The 26,925-nt window shown below is 40.2% G+C and overlaps 2 protein-coding genes across 11 annotated transcripts; one reads left to right on the top strand and one right to left on the bottom strand.

The window, feature by feature from the left end:
- Positions 1-1,535: 1,535 nt before the first annotated feature.
- TIGD7 (tigger transposable element derived 7) lies at positions 1,536-26,925 on the bottom strand. 4 transcript variants are annotated; one of them, XM_043975459.1, is made up of 2 exons: positions 26,565-26,925; positions 1,536-5,177 (listed from the first exon to the last, which is right to left on the bottom strand). In XM_043975459.1, the coding sequence occupies exon 2, from the start codon at positions 3,551-3,553 to the stop codon at positions 1,898-1,900; it is 1,656 nt and encodes a 551-aa protein (XP_043831394.1). In that variant the 5' UTR covers positions 3,554-5,177; positions 26,565-26,925; the 3' UTR covers positions 1,536-1,897. The 4 variants fall into 4 exon arrangements, with proteins under 4 accessions (XP_043831394.1, XP_043831393.1, XP_043831395.1 ...); XM_043975458.1 differs by lacking the exon at positions 26,565-26,925 and adding an exon at positions 6,799-6,932; XM_043975460.1 differs by lacking the exon at positions 26,565-26,925 and adding an exon at positions 6,425-6,790.
- On the top strand, positions 6,968-19,807 carry LOC122734558 (zinc finger protein 75A-like). Of its 7 annotated transcripts, none has more exons than XM_043975451.1 (8): positions 6,968-7,090; positions 8,568-8,663; positions 9,238-9,778; positions 11,515-11,725; positions 12,560-12,651; positions 13,023-13,149; positions 17,487-17,597; positions 17,742-19,807. In XM_043975451.1, exons 3-8 carry the CDS (start codon positions 9,341-9,343, stop codon positions 18,506-18,508), a joined length of 1,746 nt encoding a protein of 581 aa, XP_043831386.1. In that variant the 5' UTR covers positions 6,968-7,090; positions 8,568-8,663; positions 9,238-9,340; the 3' UTR covers positions 18,509-19,807. The 7 variants fall into 7 exon arrangements, with proteins under 7 accessions (XP_043831386.1, XP_043831390.1, XP_043831387.1 ...); XM_043975452.1 differs by lacking the exon at positions 6,968-7,090 and adding an exon at positions 7,159-7,245; XM_043975453.1 differs by lacking the exon at positions 6,968-7,090 and adding an exon at positions 7,200-7,323.

The raw sequence follows: 26,925 nt of genomic DNA, 5'->3' as shown, positions 1-26,925 counted from the left end.
CAGACACTTAACACACACTTACTAGCTGTGTGACCCTGGGCAAGTCACTTAACCCCAATTGCCTCACTAAAAAAAAAAAAAATTAAAAAAAAAAAAAAAGGCATGTACTCTGGGACTGCCAGCTCTCTCTCTCCCTTACTCCCCAACCAGGAGAAGCAATAACAAGTTACACATAGTATGTGCAGCTTAGCTAAAATCATACCTCTGTAAAACCTGGAAAGACTTGCATGAACTGACGCAAAGTGAAATGAGTAGAACCAGTTAAACATACATAGTATCATCAGCATTGTGTGATGATCAACTAAGAATGACTCAGCTCTTCTCAGCAATACAATGATCCAAGACAAGTACAAAGAATACATGAAGGAAAATGCTATCCACATCCAGATAAAGAATTGATGTACTATGAATGCAGATTAAAGTATATTTTTTTCCACTTTATTCTTTTTTGTGTTTTTTCCCTTTAGATCTGTTTCTTTTTCACCACTGTGACTAATATGGAAATATGTTTTACATGATAGCATGTATATAATCTATGTCAAATTGCCTACCATTTTCAGAAGAGGGGAGGGGAGAGAGAGAAGGAGAAAAATTGGAACTCAAAATCTTGTAAAAATGAAATGTCAAAAATTATTTTGACATGTGATTGGGGGGAAATACTATTAAAAAAATAAATTGTACCTGGAAACAGGCTAGAAACTAGCCCCATCTGCAAAAAATAAAATAAATCCTACCTCTGCACAAACTTCAACCAATCTCCCTTGATGCTCATGCCTTCTAAAATTATCTCCAATTTATCTTCTATATATCTTACTTGAACATAGTTGTTTGCCTGTTGTCTCCCGCATTAGTTCCTTGAGAGCGTGTATTGTTTTCTGCCTTTCTCTGCACCCCTAGCATTTAACACAGTGTTTGGCTTACAGTAAGTACTTAATAATGTTTGTTGACTTGACATTGATACTAGACACATACAAAGATGTGGTCATATCAGTTCTATGCTCAAAACTCTTCATTTTTACTCTACTATCTATTGAGAAGATCAAAACTCTTCAAGGCTGGTATTCAGATTTAAGGCTCTCCACAAACTTGTAGCATCTTATCTTTCCAGCTTTAGCTCACCTTTTTCCCTTCCAGAAGCTCTGTATTATAGCCAAATAAGGCTACTTACCATCCTCATAACATGGCATATGCTTTCTCACCTCTGTGCCTTTATCTTCTCATGCTGTCCTCAATGCCTGAGAGGAACTGCCTCGGCCATCTGTCCCTTCCACCTGTTGAATTACTACCTATTCTTCAAAATTTAACTTAAAATGCTATCTCTTCCATGAAGCCTTTCCTTCAATAATGACCTTTCTCCTTTGGAATCTCATTTGTTTGCATGTCTCTTGTATATTTATCCTTTTATATTAGTTATGTGTATGTCTTATTCCCATACCAGACCACTCCATAAGGGATATATATATATATATATATATATATATATATATATATATATATATATATATATATATATATATATATATATATATATATATATATATATATATATATATATATCACGTTTACTTGCTAAGAATTCTATCACCTGCTTTTTGTGCATTATCCTAATAGGAAATGATGTTGGGATTTGGATTAAAGATTTTCCCACATTATGTTCCTCAATACATTTTTTTTTTACCTAGCACTATACAACCTCCACTGTCTGAAGCAGTAAATGTCCAAATTAGAGGATGTTTTTAAAGAAATGCAAATTTATTACTTTCAAGTACTATATACAATATAAACTAAAGATATAAATGGGCACTCAAAAGTAATGTGAGGTAAATTAATAAAAAAAAGACAATTCACACCGTCTGTTGTATCAGGTATCAAACACAAGTCTTTTGACATAGAAGACTTAATTACTGGACCCAGAAGTTGAAGGCAAATTAAAGGAATCTTTAATATTATGAACCCTTGGTTTTAAAAAGTTACCAATTTTAGAACGGGCTCTTCTCTGGGATTGCTTTTTTATTAATTCTTGTTGCATCTCTTTCAGTGTAAAATAGAATCTCTGAAACTCTGGCGTGGCATCAACAAAGTCAAGAAGACAGTCCAAATTCTCTCGAACACTGGATAATTTAAACTTTGCTGAATGTTGTTCTACTTCCTCTTCAACAACTTCTTCCTGGGTAACTTCTCTAGTAACATCTTCCATTTTGGGGTGACAACGAGCTTCATTATCTCCAGTTAACCACACCCTGACATCATCTAAATTGGTCTCTAGGTCATCACATCGCTCAAGAATTTCTCTATAATCACCATCTTCTAAGCCTTGAATATGATATTCTGGTTCTTTTTTGTAAAGTAGATTTTCCCATGCATTTGCTATTGTTATTTGCTTTACTTCATCCCAACTCTTTGCCCAGTTAGAAATTGCACTTTTTATGTTATAAGCTTTGATTTTTGCAACTGTTTTTTCTCCTCTTGTTTCCTGTTCATCACTGTCTTCAAAGATTACCAGACTCTCTTCAAGCTGCTTCCATCTATAAAGTCGCTTGCAGCTCAAGATCACACCCTGATTCATTGGCTGAATCACTGATGTAGTGTTTGGGGGGAAGAAGATACATCTGATTCTCCCATCATTACTAATTAGAGACTCATCTGAAGGATGGGCTGGAGAATTGTCTAGGAGTAACACTGCTTTTATATCATTTTCATCCAATCTCAGGACATTAAGCTGAAAATCTCTAACCTCGGGAATGAAATTTTGAAAGAACCATTCTGAAAATGATTCTCTGGTGAACCAGACATCTTTACTAGATTTGTATATCACTGATAAAGTATTTACATCATCCTTAATAGACCTAGACTGCTTTGATTTTCCAATAATAACTGACTTCAACTTGTGGGTCCCATCTGCATTTGCACACAAAAGAGCTGATAATCGTTCTTTGTTTATTTTCTGCCCTGGCATACATATATCTTTTTTGTTTGCCTGAATATTTTCTGGCATTGACTTCCAAAAGAGATCTGTTTCATCCCCATTGTACACCTGAGCCAAACATAGTTTCTCCTCTTTGATGATCATGGATAGCTTTTGTCTAAATGGTTCAACATTTTCTGAAACTGAACTCAGAATTTGTTCCCCACATACTTTTCGGTTCCCTATTGCATGCCTATTTCGAAATCTGAAAAGCCAACCAGTGCTGGCTTTGAAGTCTGTTCGACCAAAACACTGTGCAAATCTCTCAGCAGCAGCCTGAAGTTCCACACCTCTAACAGGAACACCAGCTGAACGCTTTTGTTGGTACCACATGTATACTGCATCATCAACATCACCATATTTGGCACCTGTTGTTCTTTTTCTTTTCTCTGCTCCGACTAATGGCATATCTTGCTTTAACACAAAGTCCAAAATCAACTTCTTATTTTTTTTAATGTCATAAAATGTTGATTTACTGATTCCAAATTCATCCATTACACTTTTAAGAGAGTGCCCAGATTCAATTCTACTCAAGACCTTCATTTTTTCCTCTAAATTCAATGTTGTGTATTTTCCTCTCTTATTCATACTGAATGTTATTTCAATATACAGAAACAAGAGTTGGGAGAGAAACAGCAATATTGGATGGCAATAAGTAAAAAGTTGAAAAACACAGAGGGCACAGATATTGGTAGTAAAATACTGACAGAATGGCAGCTGCAGGTGGTATAGATTGGTGGGAAGGTAACAGCCTAACAATGAACATCAGAGGTTCCCCTTGTCATAGCCTTTAAAGATTGCCACTGTTGGGGATCCTCCTTCTCCTCCCTACTATTTTTATAGCACTATAATAGTGAACACTTTCCAGAATATTTCAGTACCCTCTCACTTCTTGTCCCCCTCAAGTATAGACAATCAGCAAGAAAAGAAGTCCAGAATGCATCTTGGAACCCTCCCTAAAACCCCACATGAAAGAAGTTGTCTAGGACAATAGAAAGCATAGAAGAGGAAGGGAGGTATACAAAGAAAAACCAAAGAATTCCTAGAAGTCTCTAAAAGGGAGCTGAAAGGAGGGAGAGGGAACCAGCTGATAGACTAAGATCTTTCTCTTTTTCTTCCAATGCTATGGCTTCACCTCACTGCTGAGGGGAAAAAAAAAAAAGTACAATTCAGTAAATATAGCTAATGAGGCAATGGGCTAAGAACCTGGAACAGGTCTTTAATCTTCCAGGACCTGCCATATGTTCTATTCTGATGTTCTGAGAACTTGAGACAGAGGACATCTTACTGAATAGTGAAGTCCATAAAGCAGCCTGTTATCAAAGTAAATCCAATTTTACCATATTCAATAATGTCTTGACAAATCTCTTATGTTTATTAAATTAGTTGACTATGAATTTCATGGTTGGTAATGACATTTCTGCTCTGAGTGAAGCTTTTTCCACTCAGGTCTTAGGATTTAGAGGTTGGAAAGATTTTAGAGATTACTTGGTCCAACCTCCCATTTTACAGATGAGAAAAATGATTCCCAGAGATATTTACTTGCCTAATATTACATAACTAGTAATGGTCAGAACCACCTGACTCCCCAGGTACAGTACTTTTTCCTTTATACCATGATCTTTAGTTCTTTTTTCTTATCCCTGTGGGGATCTCTAATGAATTACTCTTTAAGTATAGCTTTCAATGAGAATCTTCCCCACACTTTGGATGCTTTTAGTGCTTCAGAAGTATGACAGTATTAGGGTGCCCAAGTCTGAAAGCTTTATAAAGGTTATCCCCAAACATAGCACATTTAAAATATTTCTTCTGTGACTTGATTTCCTTGAGTTGAATCAATGTAGAGTTCTAAGAAAAATTCTTCTCATATTTGGGATACTTATAATTTCTCTTCAGTGTAGACTCTGGTGAGTTATGATCATAAAATTTTTTAGCAGACTGAAGGCACTTTTAAGGATTTAACTTGGAATTTTTGGTCTATTCTTTTCTGTAAATCCTTCTCTTGGGGAATAAGTTCATGCAGTTCTTAACTAGGGGATTTTCTCACAACTCTTTCATTCTCATTGTCTTCCCTCCATTTTAGCACAATCTCTTGAGGTCTTTTTGGTAACACTGTGATTTCAGTTTCTCAGAAATCTTCTGCTTGTTCTCACTCCTGATCCACAAACACATAAGAGGGTATAGAAAGTTTAGCTGTCTTCCATTCCATGTACTGGGAAGAAAGAAAAGTGTGTCAGGGAATGACTGAAAGACCGACATTTCAGTTATTTTATTTCCCTTAAGGATAGTAACTGACCGACTTGAATTCATATCTGTGTGGATTTCTTTCAAGTCTCTCATGTGGGAATTCTCTATACTAAGGACCTATGATTCATCCCTCACTTTAGCTGTAAGAGACCACCTTAAGTTCTGATTAATGGAGAAGATCACATGGGACATGACAGTCTATAATGAAAATAGTTTAACTAGTACCAATGTATAGTAATCGTTTTTGCAAAGTCAAGCACATAGACAATCAGGCATCATTTAGCATTGAATAGAAAGAGGTTAAAAAAAAAATTCTGCTCCTCATTCACTGTTTAGCAACCTACTATACGCATGCTGTAAGTCATAAGACAGAAAGGTAAAAGCAAATCAGTGTAAATATGCCCTGAATGAACATGTCTTGCTCCCATCCCAACAATTCAAAAATTCCCAGGATGTTAGAGCAGGAAGGGATCTTAAGAGATATTCTCCTTCAAGAGTTCTTAATCTGAGGTCTGTGAACTTGTTTAACATTTTGATAATTGTATTTCAATGTAATTGATTTCCCTTGTAATTCCATGTATTTTATTTTATGCATTTAAAAGCAATATTCTGAGAAGGGGCACATAGGTTTCTGCAGATGGCCAAAGTGATCCTCGACACAAACCAATTCTCTTATTTTATAGAAAACTGAGACCCAAAGACATGTCATGAACTAAGGTTACTCCCAAACAAATTCCCAAAAAGAAGAAACTTCAATGGGAAACTTTGGAAGTTGCGAGCACAAGTAGGCAACAATAACAACGAACTCTGAGAAAGTGACAGCATATTTATCTCTCTTTTCCAAATTCTTTCCCCCCTCTTCTCTTATTTAAATCTTGTTTGTCAAAAGATACTCTCAATCATTACTTAAAGGGCCTCTCCCAACATACTTAATTCAACGTTTACTACCATTATACATTGTTTTATCTTCCTTGTGCTAAAGAAGTCAGTTTCCCAGGTTGGTGACTCTTAGTTCAGGGGGTGCTGTAAAGTGCTCCCTCTGGAGGCCTCTTAGTCCCAAACCACCTCCAGTCTTCCAAAGGCAGGTTTGACCTAGGGGTTTAAATCACCGCTTGAATGTGTTCTCAATCCCTGGGCAAACTCCCAGAGCATCAGTTTCCCTTATGGCGTCTCAGTAGCCTTGTCAATTCAATTTCCTAAACAGGTGCCTACCGAGAAGCGAGGAGGTGGGGCAGGAGCAGCACTCCCCGGGGGGTCAAGGCTCTACCCTTCACTCTCTCAGTGGTTTTGGACCAAGTTCCTTAACCTCCCTGGACCCGCGTTATCCTCGATAAAAGAAACACTTTGCACCACCTACGTCAGGGATTTTACGTGGAGCTCGAGGAAAGGTGAAAAGCAGCAGCTTTTCGCTGTATGGCATCATAGAAACGAGAGGTTTCTTTGGTTAAACCAAGGGTGGGCCCGGCTGACCGTGGGGCGTCAGTGTCACTAAACGCCGACAAGCCTGGGCCCCAAGGAGAACAAGGCCGTGGCGGGGAACAACAGGTTAGGGTGGCAGGCCTCGAGGACGAGACACGGGCCCTTACCAAGACAGGCTCCGCGCCCGAAAGGTCCGCAGAAATCCTTCCGATCGGCTTGCTGGCCCCCTCCCCCTCCCCCCCAAAGGAAAGGAATCGAAAAAGCCGGCTGCAGAGCGTCGTAAAAAAAGGACACAAATACCCGCAGAACCCGGAAGCAGTCCTCTACACAGAGCACCACATGACGAGACACTTCCGGGACCCCTCTAGGACCCGGGCGGGACCCGGTAATCAGTGGCATTTACACCTTCCCGCACCCTCCGGCCTCTGAAACCCAACACACTGGAAGCCCCCCACACAGGTACTGAAGGGTATTAGGGAACCGGCTGGGTTAAGCGGGCAGGCGTCGGCAGAGCGTCACTTCCGGGTCCGGTCAGGGCCTAGTCAACAGGACGCTGCTCTAGGAAGCGGTAAGAAGCCGTGGTCGGGAGACCCGCAGGAGCTGCGCCGGACAGGGTAGGCTGGACTAACGAACTTGGGGAGTCAGCAGCCCCACTTGACAGCCCCGGCGCTGGCGGGACTTGGGGTCGCCTGGTAAGACAGAGGTTGCCGCGGAGTTTCTCTTTCGTCTCTGGTTGCCTTCGGCTCTGGTTTCATATACGACCCTCCCCCGAAGGGACGTGACGCAAACTGACATGACATCACCTACGGTGACGTTGCGCGGGGTCCGGGGGGCTGGGAATGGAGGGAGGGGATGTAGGCTGCTGCGCCACGGATTCTCCGCAGGGGCCGGGTGTGGTTCACACGCAGCCCTTTTTAAGCAGTCACTGGGCTGAGAACTGAAAGGGACCTGAGAAATCACCTGGTCCAGTCGGCCCGAGAAGGGATTTATCTGCCCGCAGCTCCACAGGGGACGGGGATGACTCACTGGGAATAATTACAGCCCACTTTCTTAACATTTTGTGGTTCGCAAAGTGTCTCTGTTTTACGGATGAGGAAACTGAGCCTCAGGGACATAGATACACATAAAACCTTATTAGATCCCTTAAGCACAGTGCCTACCAATTATGTAATTGATCTTTAATAAATGTTTTTTGTTTTTGTTTTTTTGGCGGGACAATGGGGGTTAAGTGACTTGCCCAGGGTCACACAGCTAGTAAGTGTCAAGTGTCTGAGGCCGGATTTGAACTCAGGCCACCTAGCTGCCCCCAATAAATATGTTGAAATGAATAAACCTGCAATGTCAGGGAAGTACAGTGTCATGCAGCAAGTGGTGAAACAGTGATTCCTGTGTCACACAGGATGACCTGAAGGCCCATCTCAGGTGTCTGAAAACTGACTGAGGAGGCTCTGTGAGAGGCCAGTCACATATTCTCATTCCCATTCCTGACAGTCACTGGCAGAAGTTTAGAGGTGGCTGTAGCCAACAGCCACAGCAATGTCATTAGCTCTTGGGGTAGCTGCAAATTCTTCTTGGTCACAGGGATCTTCTCTATTAGTTCTGGGGATTAGGGCCAGGAGGTGTGACCTAGATTTAGTTAAACTTTTGGTGACAGGGTTACAGAGGAATAGGTCTGAATTGGAGGCCTCTGTTTTATTTTTTTTCACATGAGATATTCTCAATATAGTAAAAATATTAATAGAAAAATAATTCATATTTACATAATACTTTACTGTTTATGAAATAATTTCTCCACAACAATTCTTTGAAATAATAAGTGTAAGTATCATTATCCCTAATTTTACAGATAAAGGACCACAGGAAGCCCAGAAAGATTATAGTCTTAGAGCTATTAAGTCTTGAATCCAGGACTCACACTCAGGTTTTCTGATTCTAGATCCACAGTTCACTGCTGTAGCTGATGGCCTCTCCAGATAACAACAAATAAGCTATTCCATCTACTGCATCTCATCTTTATAACAGTGAGATCAAGGTGAGAGGATCAAAATTTTCCCCTGGAATAATTATTTGTGAATACTTAATATTTATAGGCATCAGTGTTTGGTTTTTCTATTCTCTTTGTGGGATTGTTGTTAGTAGGCAAACAGATAAATGAAGTTTTTGCCTAATCACAAAGCTCCCCTTTTGGAGGGGGGGGCAGTGAGGGTTAAATGACTTGCCCAGGGTCACAGGCAGTTAAATGTCAAGTGTCTGAGACTGGATTTGAACTCAGGTCCTCCTGAATCCAGGGCTGGTACTTTATCCACTGTATCACCTAGCTGCCCCCACTCAAAGCCCTTTTTAATGAAAATATGCTAGTGAATACTGTAAGTTAAATGATCTTCTCTGCCTTTCTAGATGTTAGAAGTGCAGGTAAATAGAAACATACCTAGAAAGAGGATATTCAAAAGTCGGCTGGAGGAAAAAAAAAAAAGGCCCAAACTATCACCAGCCTTATAGAGTGTCAGAATGGAGTCTCTCTGCTCAGGGCTCCCGGGAAGTACCAAATGAATAATGCTTCTGAGTCTTCCTTGCTGACACTCATATTTTTTTCAATCTGCCCTCAGGAAGAAGATTCTAGTTTTATAGCAGAAAAGAGAAGAGACACCTAGCACCACAAGTGTGAGCACCAGCAGGGTCACAGAAAGCAAGAGTAAAACTTTGAACAGGATGATGGCCATAGAGCTAATGGTGGCTGCAGATCTGAATCCCCAGATCCAGGCTTTATGGAAGAATGAAGGGCCTCGAGAAAAAAACCTAACCGAGAATTCAATCCAGAATCAGGAATCCATCCTACAGAGTGATAAACCTACTCCAGAGATCTGCCGACAACGTTTTAGGAGCTTCCAGTACTATGAGTCAGCTGGTCCCCAGGAGACCCTTAGGCAACTTAGGGAGCTTTGCCATAAGTGGTTGCAGCCAGAGATCCATACAAAGGAGCAAATCTTAGAGCTGTTGCTACTGGAACAGTTCATGAATATTCTACCTGAGGAGACAAAGTCCATGGTTCAAATGCATTCCCCAAGAAGCATCGAGGAGGCAGTGACATTGGTAGAAGATTTACAGAGGAAAGGAGACGGAAAGAAGATTCCTGAATTGGACAATGAGGTATGAGAAAAGTGGAGTCTTGGAGCGTAAGATAAAGAATATCACTCTTGTTCTCCCAGAACTTTCCAAATTCATAATTTTATGGCAAAAGACTTTCTCATTAGCTCAAATCTGAAATCTCAGAAGTTTCTTCCTCCTTTAGCTAAGAAAAGGGAACGCCTTACCTCTTTTAGGGACAGAATCATGGCCTTACTATATGTTGGACTTTGTTCCTAATTTCAAGTGTTTTGGTTTTTTCAGTGTCTTTTCAGTCACTTTTTATTTCCAATCAGAAATTCCAAGTTTTGGATTATTGGAGTCTTTAACCAAGATCAACCCAATATGGGATCAGTAAGGTTACTATGAGGTAGAACACAGGGATATTTGTTAAGGGTTGCTCTGCATTGACTTGTCTGTCATAGCCCTGGTGTTCCAAGTTAGGCCCTCTGATGCCTTAGGGTTACTGATTTTGTTTTAGAAAGTAACATTTCATTTTATTCAATTAATTTGTATTATCATATGATAATAAGAGGCTGGAATTGTTGATATAGGAGTCTATGTGGTTAGGTGGAATACAATAAAAAAAAATTGGTGTTGTGAACTGGTAATATGGATAGTAGGGACATTGAGGGAATGTGGACAAGAAAGAGGAGTTGATTAGGCCTGAGTAGACTGATAGGCTAATAGGACAACCTAGGCTGATCAAGAAGGCAAGACTTTAATTCCTTCAGGCCCAGTAGAGAAAATACAAATAACCAAGAAAGGAATGAAAATAAGGGGGGAAGAAACAATGTTTTTAAAAAAAAAAAGAAAAGAAAAGAAAAGGAAAAAAGCAAACAACTCCCGAAAAGCATCAAAGAAAAGGAAAAAGAAAAAAGGGAAATGAAAAGATAAGAAAAAGGAAAAATCCAATGAAGGGAAAGAAAAAAATATATATTAAGTTCATCTCTACTCCACACCAGGCAACTCATTTCATGGGCACAGAAAGTTTGTCTTCCTCCTCTAGTAGTCTGCATAGAAAAAGGAGCCATTGCCCTCAGGAGCCTGATGACAAACAGCAGAATCCCCCCATTCCCCTCTGGGCCCCATTCTGGAGAACATCAGGCACAGTCTTTGGGTCCTGTGTACTCAAGTCTATATCCATGCTTTATATCACGTGGGAAAGGAACTAGTTCCTTCTTCCTTTCTAACACCCACCCCCCAAACCCCCAAATGGAAACTTGGTGGTTGTGTAAGTAGGGAGCAGGAGCCAGAATGAAGGATCTGGCTTGATTGGGAAACCAAGAGGAAAAAAAAAATATTAGGAAAACTGACTAGCACTTCAAAAGATCTGTGATTTCATCACATGTAGGTACTAGTGTAACTTTCACCAGCATGTCACAAACTATATCTCAGTAAAGGAACTTTATGAATTACTATGTTAAAAAAATTATTACCTAGTGATAAATGTTATTACTATTTGGTGACAAAGCTCCTCAAAACTTAGCTAGGCTCCTCTAAAGACAATGGATTATATGCCTGTCACTAGGCTAATACTCAAAGCTTTTCTATTTTGGTAGGACCTGCCAAAAGTTGTACTCCACTGTTAAATCTTTGTGAGGGCCCAACATCACCTCTACATCCTGATAAGGCAAGGTGCCTCCTAACTTTTCACAGAATCTCTTTTTGGACTGAACCCTAACTACTCCTCTCCCCAAAATAAGTGTTGCTCTCCAGCTCAAGCCCTGTGGTAACAGAGGATGGGGATTAATTTCCAGGTTACAGTCCATGAGCAGGGACAGGAAGTACTCTTGGAGAAGGCAACACCCTTGGAAGAAGCATCAGAAGCACTAAGCTTCCATCTGGAGCCAGCAGAGCCCCAGGGTATGGGGGTATCCCAGGAAGAGGAATTGTGGAGTACCCACCCAAGACTACAGGAACCACTGAGCTGTGACCCTGAAAAAGAGCTCCAGCCTGTGCCGGAGAGGGGTGAGGAGCTTCATCAATAATTTCCTCCTCTTAGGGGTGGTGATATTCAGTCAACAAGCATTTATTGAACACTTCCTTGGTGCCCAGAGCTGTACTAGACACTGGAGTGGATACAAAAGCAGAAAACACAAACCTTACCCTCGAGGAGACCACAGTTCATCATCAGGGACTCTGCAGTGAAGGATGTGCAGGTCTCACACATAGCCACAGATTGGAAAGTTGTTTGTTGGGGGTGAGGGTGGAGAAGCAAAGTGCTTGAGGGTCAGAGTAGGACATAGAAATGATCAGTGTTGCAAATTCTGCTTTCAGAAAAGATTAAAAAAGGGGAGAAACTTGGGCAGGGAAGAAGGATACTGCGTGGTCCTGGTAGTAGGTAAGTCTTAGTTCTCTAGGACAAAGGTTCTCAAGTCATAAGGCAGCATATATTAAAATTGCCAGAAAAATGCAAAAATAAATCTCCTTGATTTCATACTAAATACTGGAGTATCTAGCAAACTGAAATATTCTATCAATCTGTGAATTTCATTTGAAAACCCTTTTAATTATAGTGGTCTTGAAAACTGCCACTTATTGAGGAAAAACCATAGTATATGCCAGGAGAAGAGAAAGGAGTATTGCCTCCACTTAAAAAAAAAAATTGTCCACTTTCTATTCGTTTTCCTTTTGGACTGATGGAATATTTGTTCTCATTTGCAGTGCAAAGGCCACCTCTAACCATGCCCTACTGAAGTAATCAAGGGATCTCTTATATTTCAGAAACAAACCTAAGGTGTCTCCCCCCCCAACACAAAAGATAGAAACACATTAATCCCTGGCTTTTTTCTCCCTTTTCAGTTCTGCCTGCTCATCAGGTTCCTGTCCTTGCTGAAGAGAGACCTACCAGAGATTGGGAGGTGGCATCTGTATTCTTCACACCTGAGTCCCAGGTGAGCTGCAGTTCTCAGGGTCACTCCTGAAATTACATTATTCCTAATTGAATATGACTATGATATTTCTTTGCTTCCCATGAACCTTTCTGTTCAATAGTTCCTCGAGGAAATTTCATCTGCTATCTTTTGGGCAACTTGTCTTGTCATGCAGGGGAGCTGGGAAACTTGTGGGTTTCTTATTTATTCCTTGGGTTGCCTCCTGCATATCTCTTCTTTTCTGCCATTTACCCAGCATTTACATATGAGGCACTATCATCATCATCCAGAATTCCTTTGCACATTTAATTTCCTTGGGTCTTATTCATTATCCAGGGACTAAACGGTCAGGTCGGGGGCAGGTTGTGAGCAGGGGCCTGTTCTCATTTCAGAGTCCTGTGACATTTGAGGACGTGGCCATGTATTTCTCTCAGGAAGAATGGCAGTTATTGGGCCCCATTCAGAAGAACCTCTACAAAGATGTCATGCAAGAGACTTACAGGAACATGATTTCAGTTGGTAAGATCGGGGGAGACTCTCTGACATGGTCACCTTTGAAAAAACATATTTTGTTTCTTTGAATCAGCAAACATATACCTTCTCTCCCTCCCACCCCCCACTGAGAACACAAGAAAAACAAAATCCATTACAAACACGTCTAGGCAGTCAAATCAGATCTCCTATTGGCCATGTCCTAAAAGATATCTGTCTCATTCTGCCTTCTGGATCCTTCACTTCTCTCATCAGGAGATGGGGAACATGTTTCATCATTAGTCCTCTGGGATCCTGGTTAGTCATCGTACTGATAAGAGTTCAACACAATAGTTTCCATCACATTTATATACCATAACTTGTTCATCTATTCCCCAGTTTATGTGTACTCTCTCAGATTACTATTCCTTTCTCCAAAAAAAGTTATTAATATTTTTGTACATCCTTAGAATTTGTCTTGTTTGGAACTAATCCCTCCCTTAACTTGCCTTCCCTCTAATATTTCTTCATCCCTTTTTTCCTCTTTGTCTCCTGTTTCCCTGTTGAGTGAAATATATTTCTGTACCCAACTTTCTGTATATAATCTTTCTTTTGACCAGTTCAGATGAGTGTGAGGTTCAGATGTCATCTGCTCATCCCATTCCCTCTTTATTTGTATAGACATCTCCTTGTGCACCCTAATTATGTCAGTTTCTGTCAACCTTCCTTTCCTTGGCTCCACCTCCCAGTGTGTGGTCTCTTTACATCCTTCTTTGAATATCAGCAAGACAGAACAGAACCACTTCCAGGCCTTGTCTAATTGCACCCTCAATGAACACTCATGATGACAGAGATAAGAAGGAACTCATGTATCATCTTTCCATATTTGGACGTACAAAATTTATCTTTATTTAGTTCTTTTTCATTGTTCATTAATATTTACCTTCTGTTTCTCTTCACTCCTAAGTTTGACCTTCAGAGTTTTCCTGCAGCTCTGGTCTTTTTAACAGGAATACTTGGAAGTCTTCTATTTCAAGCAAAGTCTTTACCCCCTCTCCCCACTCAAGCATTATATCCAGTTTTGCTGGGTAACTTATTCTTGGTTTTAAACCTAGATCCTTTGCCTTCAATAACATCATATTCCAAGCTCTACTCCTATATGATGTTAGGTGCTAAATCCATGTGCGATCCTTACTGTAGCTACTTGGTACTTGAATTCTTTTTCTGGTGGCTAACAGTATTTTTTCTTTGACCTGAGAGTTCTAGATTTTGGAAAACAATGTTCCTGGGAGTTTTCATTTTGTGGGGTTTCTCTCAGGAGGTGGATTTTTTTTTTAGTTCCACTTTACTCTCTGTTTCTAAGATATTTGGACAGTTTTCTTGAAATAGGATGTCAGGCTTTTTTCTTTTTTGGTCATGGTATTTAGATAATCCAATGATTCTTAAAACTTTTTCCTCTTTGATTTGTTTTCCAGTTCATTTGTTTTGCTTTTAAATACTTTATACTTTCTTCTGATTTTTCTGTTTTTAAATTTTGTTTGAATATTTCTTGTTGTTTTACGGAGTCATTGGTTTCTGTCTGGTCTGTTTCTAATTTTCTGGGAGATTTTTGCTTAGGCAAGGATTTTTACCTTTTATATTAAGGTGTGTACTTGTTTCCAATTCTTTCTTACATAGCTCTTATTTCTTTTCCAATTTTTTTCCTTGAGTATTCTTATTCAATTTATTAAAAAAAAATTTTTTTTAACTCCTGGGAATTCTAATTCATACCTAAGCTGTCTTTTTCTCTAAGGCATAAGATTGTAAATATTTTAGAGTAATTTTCTTCTTTTGTGTTTGTGTCTTGAGAGACCCTGCCATCATTATAGTGTGGTTCTTCCTTACCCCAACCCTCCACCGCCATTCTTCCAGCCTACTTCTAGACTTTAGACTAGATGTTAGGATGGAACTTTGCCACAGTTCTGTAGGTTCTCCTTTGGTCTAGGATTCCTGCTGAGGTTATTCCTCTGCAGGTAGGGCTAGATGCGCAAAGTGAGACCTTGCTCTGAGTCATACCATTGGTGCTACTGGCTTCTGAACTTTCTCCATACACAGCCCAGGGCCTCTTTACCTAAGAAAGTCAAGTCCCTGGGCAAGTCCCTTTCTTAGTCCTCCTTAGATCTGTTACCTGGAACTGGGTAGTGGGAAAGTGGGCAACAAAGTCGCCAGTATGAACCTGTCCCTGTTAAAGTGCCCTGATTTGGGTGTGGGTCTAAGATCTCTTCTTACTCTTTTTTTTTCTTTTTTTTTTTTTTTTGCAGGGCAATGAGGGTTAAGTGACTTGCCCAGGGTCACACAGCTAGTTAGTGTCAAGTGTCTGAGGCTGGATTTGAACTCAGGTCCTCCTGAATCCAGAGCCGGTGCCACCTAGCTGCCCCGATCTCTTCCTATTCTTGAACAGTCTCTCTGAATACTCGAGTGCTCTCTACCAACATGCTCCTAGTCTGACCTCATCTCCAATGTTCACAGACTTCCCTGTCTGTCTTCCTATGCAGACCAGGACCAGACAGAGGACTCACTGTGCCATTTTCTGGATTTCCCCATTGGTGGTGTGCTTTTTCTAGATCTGTGTATTGGAATTCAAACTGCTTCCCATCCCTCTGCCATCTTGGCTAGGCCTCCATGTTTACCTTTCTTAGAATATACCCAAAGGATTGAAACATGTCTTTTCAATATGACCAATACAATATGTTTCACTTGACTGCATTTTTTTTTAAGTGAGGCAATTGGGGTTAAGTGACTTGCCCAGGATCACACAGCTAGTGTGACAGTTAAGTGTCTGAGGCCAGATTTGAACTCAGGTACTCCTGACTCCAGGGCCAGTGCTCTATCCACTGCGCCACCTAGCTGCCCCACTGACTACATATTTTTTACAAGAGATTTTGGGGTTTTGGTTCGCTGTTTGTTTTTTTTTTTTTTTTTAATGGAGGAAGGGAGGTAAGAGGAAGAGAAATGATTTTTGTTATTGAAAACAAAATTTTTTTAAAAAAATGCACACACCTCTCGGAAAGACTTGTCAACCATAGAGCTCTTCTCATAGAAGAAAGCCTCACATTCTAATTACTTCCCTCTTTCAAACTTGAAATAGAAGGTTTGGGGCATTTAACCTGTCTTCCATTTTTAAGTGTGTGTTGTCTCTTCTGGATCACATATTTCTCAAGGGGAAACACATCCTCAAAAAATAAAATGCCCTTACCTATAAGTCCTTCCCTTTACCCTTATGATCATTATGACAAAGAGGAAAAAGATAAAAAGCTGATTGATGTTTGGCTTACTGGATTCCCAAGGTTGGCAAATTTCCATCTATGCCTTTTCATCAATAGCCCAAGTGTTGGGGACCAATCCCGAGCAATTTCTGGTCTCCAAAACCTTGGAGTTTCAGCTGAGCATTTCATTGAACCAATTTTGGGAATAGATCAAATTGGACAACAATTTTGTTTGTGTATTTGCTTTATTTCTAGGTTGGTATCTCTGCGTATCTTTTTTTTATTTCTTCTTTTTTTGTGGGGCAGTGAGGGTTAAGTGACACAGAGCTAGTAAGTATCTAGTGTTTGAGGCTAGATTTGAACTCAGGTCCTCCTGAATCCAGCGCTGGTGCTTTATCCACTGCGCCACCTAGCTGCCCCCTGTGTATATCTTTTATATTTTTTTCTATACTTCTATCTAAGTTAGCTCAACTATAGAGGTCACAGACCTTGAAACTTTCCCACTGAATGTCTCCATTTATTACAGAATCAAATCTACCTTCATAGTTAAGAGGCTGAAACATATTAAAAATTAGTTGATTTGAGAGACAGATATGCCTGATACTCTCTAGGGTTTAGGTGCTACTTACTCCTTTTCCTCTTCAACACATACACAGAGTCAAATAGAGCATTCAGGGGGGGAAAAAGTATGCTATATGCCTGCTGTTCAAAGGCAGTACTAAAGAGTACTAGCCTTAGTCAGAAGACCTGAGTTCAGATCCTGTCATTGACACTCACTAACTGTGTGATTTCTGACAATATACCTAAGGTTTTTTTTTTTTTCATTTATAAGATGGAAATAAAAACTACATCACAGGATTGTTGTGAGGAAAGTAGTTTATGAATTGTTAAGTCATATAGAAATGTGAGTTGTTATTATCCACATAATTTTTTTCAGTCCCTTTACCTCACATACAACCTATAAGAGATATTGGAGCTGAGATCCTGCACAGTCAGGGCTGAAGAAGCGCAGCTACTGCATCACACTTCCTTAGAAGTAGACAACACCTTCTAAGGAATCATTTTGTCACATCTGAAATATGCTCCTAAATTAGTAACAAGTCATTGTCCAGGTGACTGCTACTTCTTTCTTTTCTGCAGCAATGTTTCATATTCCCAAACCTGAACTGATATCCTGTTTGGAACAAGAGGAAGAGCCATGTGTCACAAATTCTAAGGAATCCAAAGAGATCCCAAAAGATTCTAATACAGGTGAGCAATGAATGAGAATAGGTCAAACTAGCCCAGAAATAAATATTCTGGTATTCATTGCTTTCAGGATCTTAGCAATTTTAGAAATTCTGTTCTTTTATTAATTTTTTTCCCTTTCTGTGATTTCCTTTTTCCCCAAAATAGAAATGACTGATTCTTCTATTTATCCTAATGAGGTTAAGGCTACGAGTGAGAATGAAAAGGCTAAGGCAGCACATCATATTTCCTTAGAAGTACAAGCACCAGATAGTACTTTAACTAGATCTAAAAAAACTGCTGAGAAAGTTCTCCAGAGGACAGAATTGAAAGAAGTTCATGAAAAGCAGCATGGGGAAGGAAAGACACAGCAAAATTTACCTGTAGGAAAATGGAAAAAAATCGCTCCCTGGAAAAAAAGTCTACGAAAACTCATGGAGGTCCACAAGAAAGCCTGCACAGGAGAAAAACCTTTCAAATGTCATACATGTGGGAAAAGCTTCAAAGTTAGTTCTGACCTTATTAAGCACCAGAGAGTCCACACTGAAGAAAGACCTTATAAATGTCAAGAATGTGATAAAAGGTTCCGATGGAGCTCAGACCTTAATAAACACTTAATGACACATAGAGGAATTAAGCCACATAGATGTTCCTGGTGTGGGAAAAGCTTCAGTCAAAACACAAACCTTCTTACTCACCAAAGAACACACACAGGAGAGAAACCTTTTAAGTGTCATGAATGTGGGAAAAGATTCAGTCAGAACTCACATCTCATTAAGCACCAAAGAACACATACGGGTGAGCAACCCTATACATGTAGCATGTGTGGGAGGAACTTTAGTAGGCGGTCAAGCCTTCTAAGACACCAGAAACTCCACAAAGAGAAGGAACCAGTCAATGCCCTTGTTCCGAAGGAAAGCTCCAAGTGGAGCTAAAACCTTAAAAGAACATAGATTTCTATGAATTTATCAATATTTGAAAAATGTTAAAGTATAAACCCCATTTTTCTCTAAAGAGAATTTAAATAGACTATGCAGGAGGGAATGGCAATATTTGTAATACACGATGACTTGTTTATGACAAGAAAATTCTTTATAAGACAGCTATACCAGGATTGTATCTCACAAAATAACAAGTATACCATACCAAAAACCCAACTCATCAAATAGTAGATGCTATCTCAAACCAAAGAATGTTGATTATGTGTTAGGTTTTTTTCTCCACTCTCAAAAACACAAGTTAAAATTACTATCAGAAATGGCATTTCCTAAAACAAAGGGCAGGCAGGCGCATGCACACACACAGAGAATCATTTTCACTGTTACAAGTATGCCAAGTTCCTATTCCAAAATGCCTGTTCCAAATTCTGTGCAGCAGAGATATCCTAAATTGTGATTTTTTTTCCCCCAAGCATTTCAGCGATATTTTCTCTTGGGCCTCTTGCTTATAAACAGCATTCACGATATTGACTACTCTGACTTCTTGCCTCACCCTCTTAACTTTTAGTGGTCAAATCCTGTTGGTTCATTTTTTTTTTTTGCTATGCTAACATCATGTTTATTTAGTCTGCAGAAAAAGCTATGGAGTAAAAAAAAATGTCAGCTCTTAAGCTGCTTAACTGATAATTTATGGAAGATTATGGATAGCAAGCTATTCTCCATCTCTGATGAAACAACTGCATTGGAATTCACCTCTGAAAGGAGAAGTGGGATTAGATGTGAGGAGTAATTTTTCCAGCAAACATAACCAGGTTTTGGAAGAAGTTCACAAGGGAAGGTATAGCATTTCCCTACCTGGAAAAGTAAACAAGAGAATGAAAAGCCTTGCAAAAGAGCACCTGCTTAAGGCCCAAAAGAAAAGGGATCAGCTCCAAGTCTATTACCTTTTAGTTAAGATTCCATGGAAAACTGGAAACTTATTTATTTTGGACAGGATCTTGTCATCTCTTAGCTTCCTAATATGAAGAGCACTTCAAATATTTGGGTACAAAGGGGATAGTTTGGCAACTGGTATTGTTAAAAATGGTGGTAAGATCAGGAAAACATCGGTATTAACTGTCTTACATTTATAAGCTCTTAATGGACAGGAACTGTCTGATTTCACACAAATGTACACATAATAAAAGCTTTCTGGTCATAAGTTCAGTAGATTGGTTAGTTTTTATGGGTTTGTAAATTTCTGAGGAAACTCCCTGCAGATCAATCGATTGATCAACAAGCATTTTAAAAGTGTCAATTTTGTGCCAGGTACTGTGCTGGGTTCTGGGGACAGAAATAAAGAATTCTCAAGCTGCTAAACTGAATACATTCCTGACTGAGCTACATTAGACAGAGCCTTGCATAGAAATCACATAATCAGAATCAAAGAATTAGAAAGGACCTCAAAAATGATCTAGCACAACATCTTCATTTTAGATGAAAAAAATCCAGAGGTTTTAAATAGCATATGGCTACACAGCTACTTACTAAGAGAAAAGAACCAAATCCAATTTATAGCTGTCTATCCCAAAGCTGTATAAAAGTCTTTTCTGAACTCTGGTTTCTCCATGGCAGTATTAGCCTTGCCTGCATTTCTAGGTCCATATCCCTTCCTCCATGCCTCTAGCACTCAATCTCATTTCAAGATCAGAAAGGGCCAAGCAGGGAAGGAGCAGAAATGTTAGCTGGATAACCTGTCATGTAATGCTATGACCTCCTAGGAGTCTTTCTGTCCCACAATATCTCCTCAAAGCCATGTTTAAGATTTACCTCTCCTCAATCCTATATTACTATCCTTCCTCCCCATTCCTCATCTCCCTGGGTGAATCAGAACATTTCTGTTTCCTAGTTTTGTTGTTTTCAGGTCTCAGCCTCAGTCCAGAGGAACACATAGGCATGAAGACAAAAGTGAGTTTCTTTAAGGTGATTTTAGGTTCCTCTGAAACAAGCCGGAGAATAATTATAAACAAAGGTCTAAGCCAGTTTCTCCAAATGAAGCCACTTACTGGTATAGGGCTAGTGCTCTCATCCATTTGGTGTTTATATACTATTTGTCAACATTAAAGCAGTTGCTGTAGTTGCAATGTAATCTTTTTTTTAATTTACTATCACTTTTTGGTGTTCTCATTGATTGTGACACTGTACTCTGTCCTACTGTCTGTAGGTAGGGAAGAGGATATTTAAAGGGATAGCAAAGGAAAAGTCTTCTAAGAAAAAGAATTCTGGCTCAGAAAAGATTGACCCTAAGTTTAGGACTATCCACTAGCGCTTCAGGGAGTCTCCAAATAAAAAGCAAATGATAAGGCCCTAAAAAGGTAGGAGAACTTTGGTAGTGTGTGGGAGGTGGTTCCAATTCAATTCAGGGAACATTAAGCACCTGTCTAGGATACACTGGTTCCTGTGGGCTAGTAATTTATATTTCATGTGGGGTTGGGTGGGGGGTATGACACAACATTCACCAATTCAATAAACAATAAGTGCTGTTAAGGGCTAAAATTCTAGCTAGTCTGTCTAAAATATCCAATGAGTGGTCGCCAATAAATTATAAGCTTTAGCAAGAGTTAGACTTTTAAGCGTTTATTAAGGAGAATAAGAATTTGGTAAAGAAAGAAAGGCCTAGATTCCTATCTATTAAAGGGAGAGCACATTTCTAGCTCTGCTCTCCACCAGCATCCCCAGGAAAAAAAGCGAGAGTGAGCGCCAGTCTCTTCCTTCCTCCTCCCACTAGCCAATGTCACTTCCTGATGCCAAAGAAAAGACTCCTGGTCTTGTCCTCAAAGACCTTCGCTTCATGGGCGGAACTCTTCTACAGTAAGTCTCCAGCAGGTGGCGTCATTCCAATCGTTACAGTGCCAACTATTTGCAAGGCACCATGGTATAATGCTATGGTGCCTCAAGGGACTTATGTTTTTTACTAGACAGACACAAGATGTACACATGAGTAAAAGCAAGGTAAGTTAAGAAAGAAGAGAGCAGTAGCAGCTACTAGGAGGACCTAGAAAGGCTTTTTATAGGAGATCATGTCATGAACTGAACCATGAAGTAACCTAAGCAAAGGTGAAGAAGGAGCACTGTCTAGGCATAAGAAGGAGCTTGGGCAAAGACACAGGACAGAATGCTAAGTTTGGAAAACTGCTAGTAGGTCAGCTTGGCTGGAACATAGCATGCCTGAGGGAAGGTAAGTATGGAAAGGGAGGCTAGAACCAAACTGTGAAAGGCTTTAAATGTTAGGTTAACACATTTGTATTCTATCTTAGAAGCAATAAAAAACTGATTAAAAACTTTTGAACAAAGGAATGGCATTTGAACTGTGTTTTAGGAAGATTATTTTGTCAGCTATGTTGGAGTAAGAGACTAAAGCAGAGAGACCAATCAGAAAGCTAACATTAGTGGTCCAAGCAAGTAGTGATAAAGACTGGAACTAGGGTAGTTGGTGCCTGATTGGATATGGGAGACTGAGAAGAAAGATTCTTAAGTTGTGTATCTGGGGGACCAGAAGGATGGTGGTATACTCTACAGAAATGAGAAAGTTTGGAGCAGGTTTGGGTAAAAGCAGGAGAAAATCAATTACATTTTGAACATGATCAGTTTGAGATAATGGGACCTTAAGATTGAGATACCCAGCAGGCAACCTGGTGTGAGGGCCAAAATTGGATATACGGAGCATTAATTTCCCCTTTGGACTTTCCCTTTTATATATATATACCTCCCAGGCCAATAAGAAAAGGAGCCTCTGAGCATTAGTTCATAAAGGATCAGGTTTTATTGCTTGGGAATTAATTAGACCACAAAGGTGAAACCAGTTAGGGAAATAAGGAAGTAGGAATACAGATGAATGGTCTTAGCTCTAAGCTTAGTCTATGCGATCCCAGAGATTAAGCTAGTTTAAAGGAATTTAGGATTTTCCTTCATAAAACTCACCAATCCCAAACTGCCCGCCAGGCCGAGAACCAGCATGCCCAAGACCAAGCATGAAGCACGTGCTTCTGAACTGCCACCACAAGCCAAGCACTGCCAGAGACTGCTCTCTAGGCCGAAACAGCAGGACCTTTTTGAAGGTCCTACCCACTGGAAGTTTCCTCCCTTCCAGTGGAGTTTTCCTCCCACAAAAGGGGAGGTCCTTCAAAAGCTGCTTAGTAGGGGCAGCTAGGTGGCGCAGTGGATAGAGCACTGGCCCTGGAGTCAGGAGTACCTGAGTTCAAGTCCAGCCTCAGACACTTAACACTTACTAGCTGTGTGACCCTGGGCAAGTCACTTAACCCCAATTGCCTCACTAAAAAAAAAAAAAAGCTGCTTAGTAGCATGTGAAGTCTCAGGGTGGGCCAGGTGTGGCCCCTCCCAAATGATTCAGCTAAAATTTTCGATATTAATCTTTACCACAATAATTTTTACCACACTGGATTGGAATCCAAGAGGGAATTTCAAGAGGGTCAATTATGTATTGAAGCTGAAAAGTCATCTACATAAAAATGATCATTGAATCTACTGGAGATCATCAAGGTAAAGTGAGAGAAGGGAAGAAAGCCCAGGACAGAGTTGTGGGCAGGATATATATAATGATCTGGGAAAGGGTTACTGAGGAGTGGTCAGGAAGGTAGGAGGAAAACCAGGAAAAATTAATGTCATGGAAACCAAGGAAGAAAGAGTATCCAAGAAAAAGGAGTTGTTAACAGTATGAAAAAGTGCAAATAGGACACACATGATAAGTATAGAGAAAAACTATCAAATTAGCAATTAGATTACTGGTAACTTTGGAAAGTTCAGTTTCAGACTAATAGTAGCAGAAGTCAGATTTCCAGGTTTTACAAAATGAATGGGAGCTGAAGTAGAGACAAAGAGTTTAGATGATTCTTTCTAAGAATTTTTGCCTATGAAAAGAACAACAGAACCACAGCTTCAGGACAGCCCATTTAACCTTCCTTAAACTGTTTTTTCATCTGTGAAAATGATGACAAAATCTATTGTACTTAAGTCACAAAGCTATAATTTGAGACTCAAATAATAAATGTTAAGTGCCTTGTAAGTTTTAAATCACTATATAAATGGGATTGGTTTAGAATTTGATAACTTCCTTAACATGAAAGCAGAAAAACAATTCTCCATCTAAGAAAAGTTCATCAAGACCAAGTCCTTAAAAAAGTCAAGCAGTATTGGGTTTTCCACCACAAAACTTTTCATTTAAACCAAATCACTGATTTATTGGCATACTTAGTTACTAACCCAAACTTCCAGAAACTAGAATGTACTCTATTTTTACCTCCTCTAAAAAAAGAAGCTATTTAATCACTAGGAGTGATAATTACTTCTTTCCCCTAGTTATGTTTTTTTTAATTAAATAGCAGGTCATAAAAGTCTTCCTTGCTTCTCTGTATTCTTCATAATCATCATTTTTTACTTACAATAGTATTCTATTATATTTACAGACCACAATTTGTTTAAGCACAAAAAGTGCTGCTATATTTTGTTGTGTATTACACCTTTACTTCTATCTCTAACCTTGATCCCATCAATGGCTTCTCTGGGTCAAAGAACAGGAACATTTTATCATCCTCTAAGCACAATTCTAAATTACTTTGAAGAATGGCTGGATTATTTCACAGGTCTACCAACAGGGTTAGTATAGACACCTTTCCAGGGGCAGCTAATGGATGCAGTGAATAGAGCACTGTCTCTGGAGTCAGGAGGACCTGAGTTCAAAATCCAGCTTCAGACAATTGTATGACCCTGGGCAAGACACTTAACCTCAACTTGCCTCAAACTGGCCATCTCCAGTCATCCTGATATATATCTTGCCACTGGACCCAGATGGCTCTGGAGGAGACATCGAGGCTGGTGACTTTGCATAGTTCTGCCTCGCTTAAATGCAATTCATTGCAAGTCACGACACCTGTCATGGTCCTCCTTGAGAACAAAGAACAAACAAGATGCATTTCCATGATCCCTTAAATACTATCCCAATCTTTGCCATATTGCTGGGGATGAAATGAAACTTCAGAGTCATTTCATTTACATTTTTCTTATTAATGATTTGGAGCAATATTTCATATGGTTGGTTGTTACTAGTTTGCAGTTCTTTTGAGAATTGTCTGTATCCTTTGGCTACTTATCCATTAGGGATCAGATTTTTTCATCACTAACCTTTAGACAACTTCTAGGAATCATTTCTAATTTTACCATAGATGCCATAATACTGCTCCAGGCATCTCTGTCCCATTCAATTGAGACATTCTGACTCAGGCATAATTTCCTCTCTTTTTAAATAGATGTTTCCTTCTCACCTCTCATCTGTAGAGATTTTGTCTCCTTCTTAGGACTAAGACACCATTGCTTTTGTAATCCTCGGTGGGGCTCTATAGGCGCCACTGGTTCCAGTGGGAGACTGTGGGCTCCTGTCCTGTTTTCAGTGATGTCATCTCCTCTGGGAACATTTACTGGCCCTGAACACTATCTGTGACCTGAAAACAAGCCCTATGAAGTTCAAATGGAGTTGGACTCAGACAAAGATAAAACTGGTCACAGGAAAAATCACCTTGAAAGAAGAAATTCCTCTGTGTACCTCATTCTTCCATTTTAGTAGCAGCAACTTTGCTCCAGTCCTTCATTCTCCCAGATTATACATACTTTGTATATATGGCTACCATGGTTGGAGCCTTTTTGGGTACAGAACTATGATTCACTGGCTTAGAGTACTCCTTCCAGTAAGGAGCCCTCCTCACCCTTACCAGTTTGCATCAGCAACTGCCCTATAAATCACTAGCGTAATGAATGAATGAATATTCTTCAAACAAAACTATCACTGTCACGCCTACATTTAGAAATCTTCAAGAGCTCACCAATGCCCACAGTTCAAAATCCTCTGCCTGACTTTAATGGCCCTCTATAATCTGGTCCCAACCTCCCTTGTTTTTTCAGCTCTGTCCTGACTCTTTATGACCCCATCTGGGTTTTCATGGCAAAGATAGTGGTTTGCTATTTCCTTCTCCAGCTCATTTTACATATGAGGAAACTAAGGCAAACAGGGTTAAGTGACTTGCCCAAGGTCACCTAGCTAGTAAGGCTTTGAGGCAAGATTTGAATTCAGGAGAGTCTTACTGACTCCAGGCTGGACACTCTATCCACTGTGCCACCTAGCTGCCCAACCTCCCTTTATTTTTCCAGCAACTTACATCTCTAGCTCAATAGTGCTCCTTATCTTGCTCATGTTTCCATTACCTGGAATACTCTTTCACCTCTTCTTTAATGATTCAAATCCATTCTTCCAGGCCCAGCTCAAGTCTCACTTCCTCCATTTAGGTCTAACCACCGTCCACTAAATTTTTATAGCCACTGTTTGTATACCTCACTGGTTATAGGTTTCATTATCTCATAGAAGGGGGTGAGGGGAAGAAAGGGTCTTTATAGATTATCTCGTCCAACCCACTTCATTTAGATTAGGAAAACTGAGATGCACAGAAGGTAAGTGAAGTACTTGCCCAAGTACAAAATTCCAGTTTCCTAGCCTCAAGCCAGTGTTCTTTCAAATGTTATCTCACGTTACATTCTTTGCCTAGATTGTGGCTTCTTGGAAGTTAGGGACTATCTTTTACACTTCTCCAGTGATCTCTGCATGCTTAAAGCAATTCTGATCTCATAATCACACCATCGGTGATTTTTGTCTGGGTGCAGGAACACCCTCCACCCATTCTAAGAGGTAAATCCTAAGGTGTGGCTTGAGGCACGTGGTGGTTAAATGACTTCCCCGGGGGGCCAGAGCCAGAGAGTGTCTGAGGTAGAATTTGAAGCAAAGTCTTTCTGACTCCAAACCCTCATTTGGTATATTGCCCCATGGTATGTATGCAAGATTATTATTACGGATATTAAATACAAACTGGACTGACTTAGTCACAAGTCTGAATCAGATGAGTATCTCATCCATGACTAACTGACAGATCACTTTCAATTATCCTTTGCTCGTATCTGCAAAATGTATACAGGTATCAGTAGGCATGGGGCTTCCGATGCACGTCTTCCCTACCAAGTCCTGGGTCCGTTCCCTTCTCACCCACCGCCTCGGTGTCCAGGGCTTTCTCGGCAAGTCCTCCTCCCTGCTCTGGGGCTGCTCCGGGTCCGGATATCTGTCCCCGGAGAAGATGGTCAGAACCACTTTGGCTCCAACACCAGCAGCTCCAGCACCTGCGCCTCGTTCGGGCGTCCGTCTCGGCCACCTCGGACCTCCCTCGCCCGCTTCCTCCTGCTCCTCCTGCCCCCTCCTCACCCCGAAGCACTCACACCAGAGGAGGTGGGGGGGGGGGGAGTGTTCAGGCCAGTGTAACCATCCTCCCTCGGGTTCCTCACTGGGGCTACTCTGGGAGGAAGCTCCGGCCGGTGGCACGAGA

This window comes from Dromiciops gliroides, chromosome 1 (assembly GCF_019393635.1).
Source record: "Dromiciops gliroides isolate mDroGli1 chromosome 1, mDroGli1.pri, whole genome shotgun sequence".
Taxonomy (NCBI): domain Eukaryota; kingdom Metazoa; phylum Chordata; class Mammalia; order Microbiotheria; family Microbiotheriidae; genus Dromiciops; species Dromiciops gliroides.
The sequence above is the reverse complement of the archived record's forward strand: the minus strand, read 5'-3'. Positions and strand labels throughout refer to the sequence as shown.

Excerpts from the sequence above, each read along its gene's own strand:
- LOC122734558 (XM_043975451.1), top strand. The coding sequence starts at position 9,341 with ATGATGGCCATAGAGCTAATGGTGGCTGCAGATCTGAATCCCCAGATC. Across the intron at positions 13,150-17,486 it reads CAGGAACATGATTTCAGTTG|CAATGTTTCATATTCCCAAA; the intron begins GTAAGATCGGGG and ends TCTTTTCTGCAG. Across the intron at positions 17,598-17,741 it reads CCCAAAAGATTCTAATACAG|AAATGACTGATTCTTCTATT; the intron begins GTGAGCAATGAA and ends TCCCCAAAATAG.
- TIGD7 (XM_043975459.1), bottom strand. The coding sequence starts at position 3,553 with ATGAATAAGAGAGGAAAATACACAACATTGAATTTAGAGGAAAAAATG.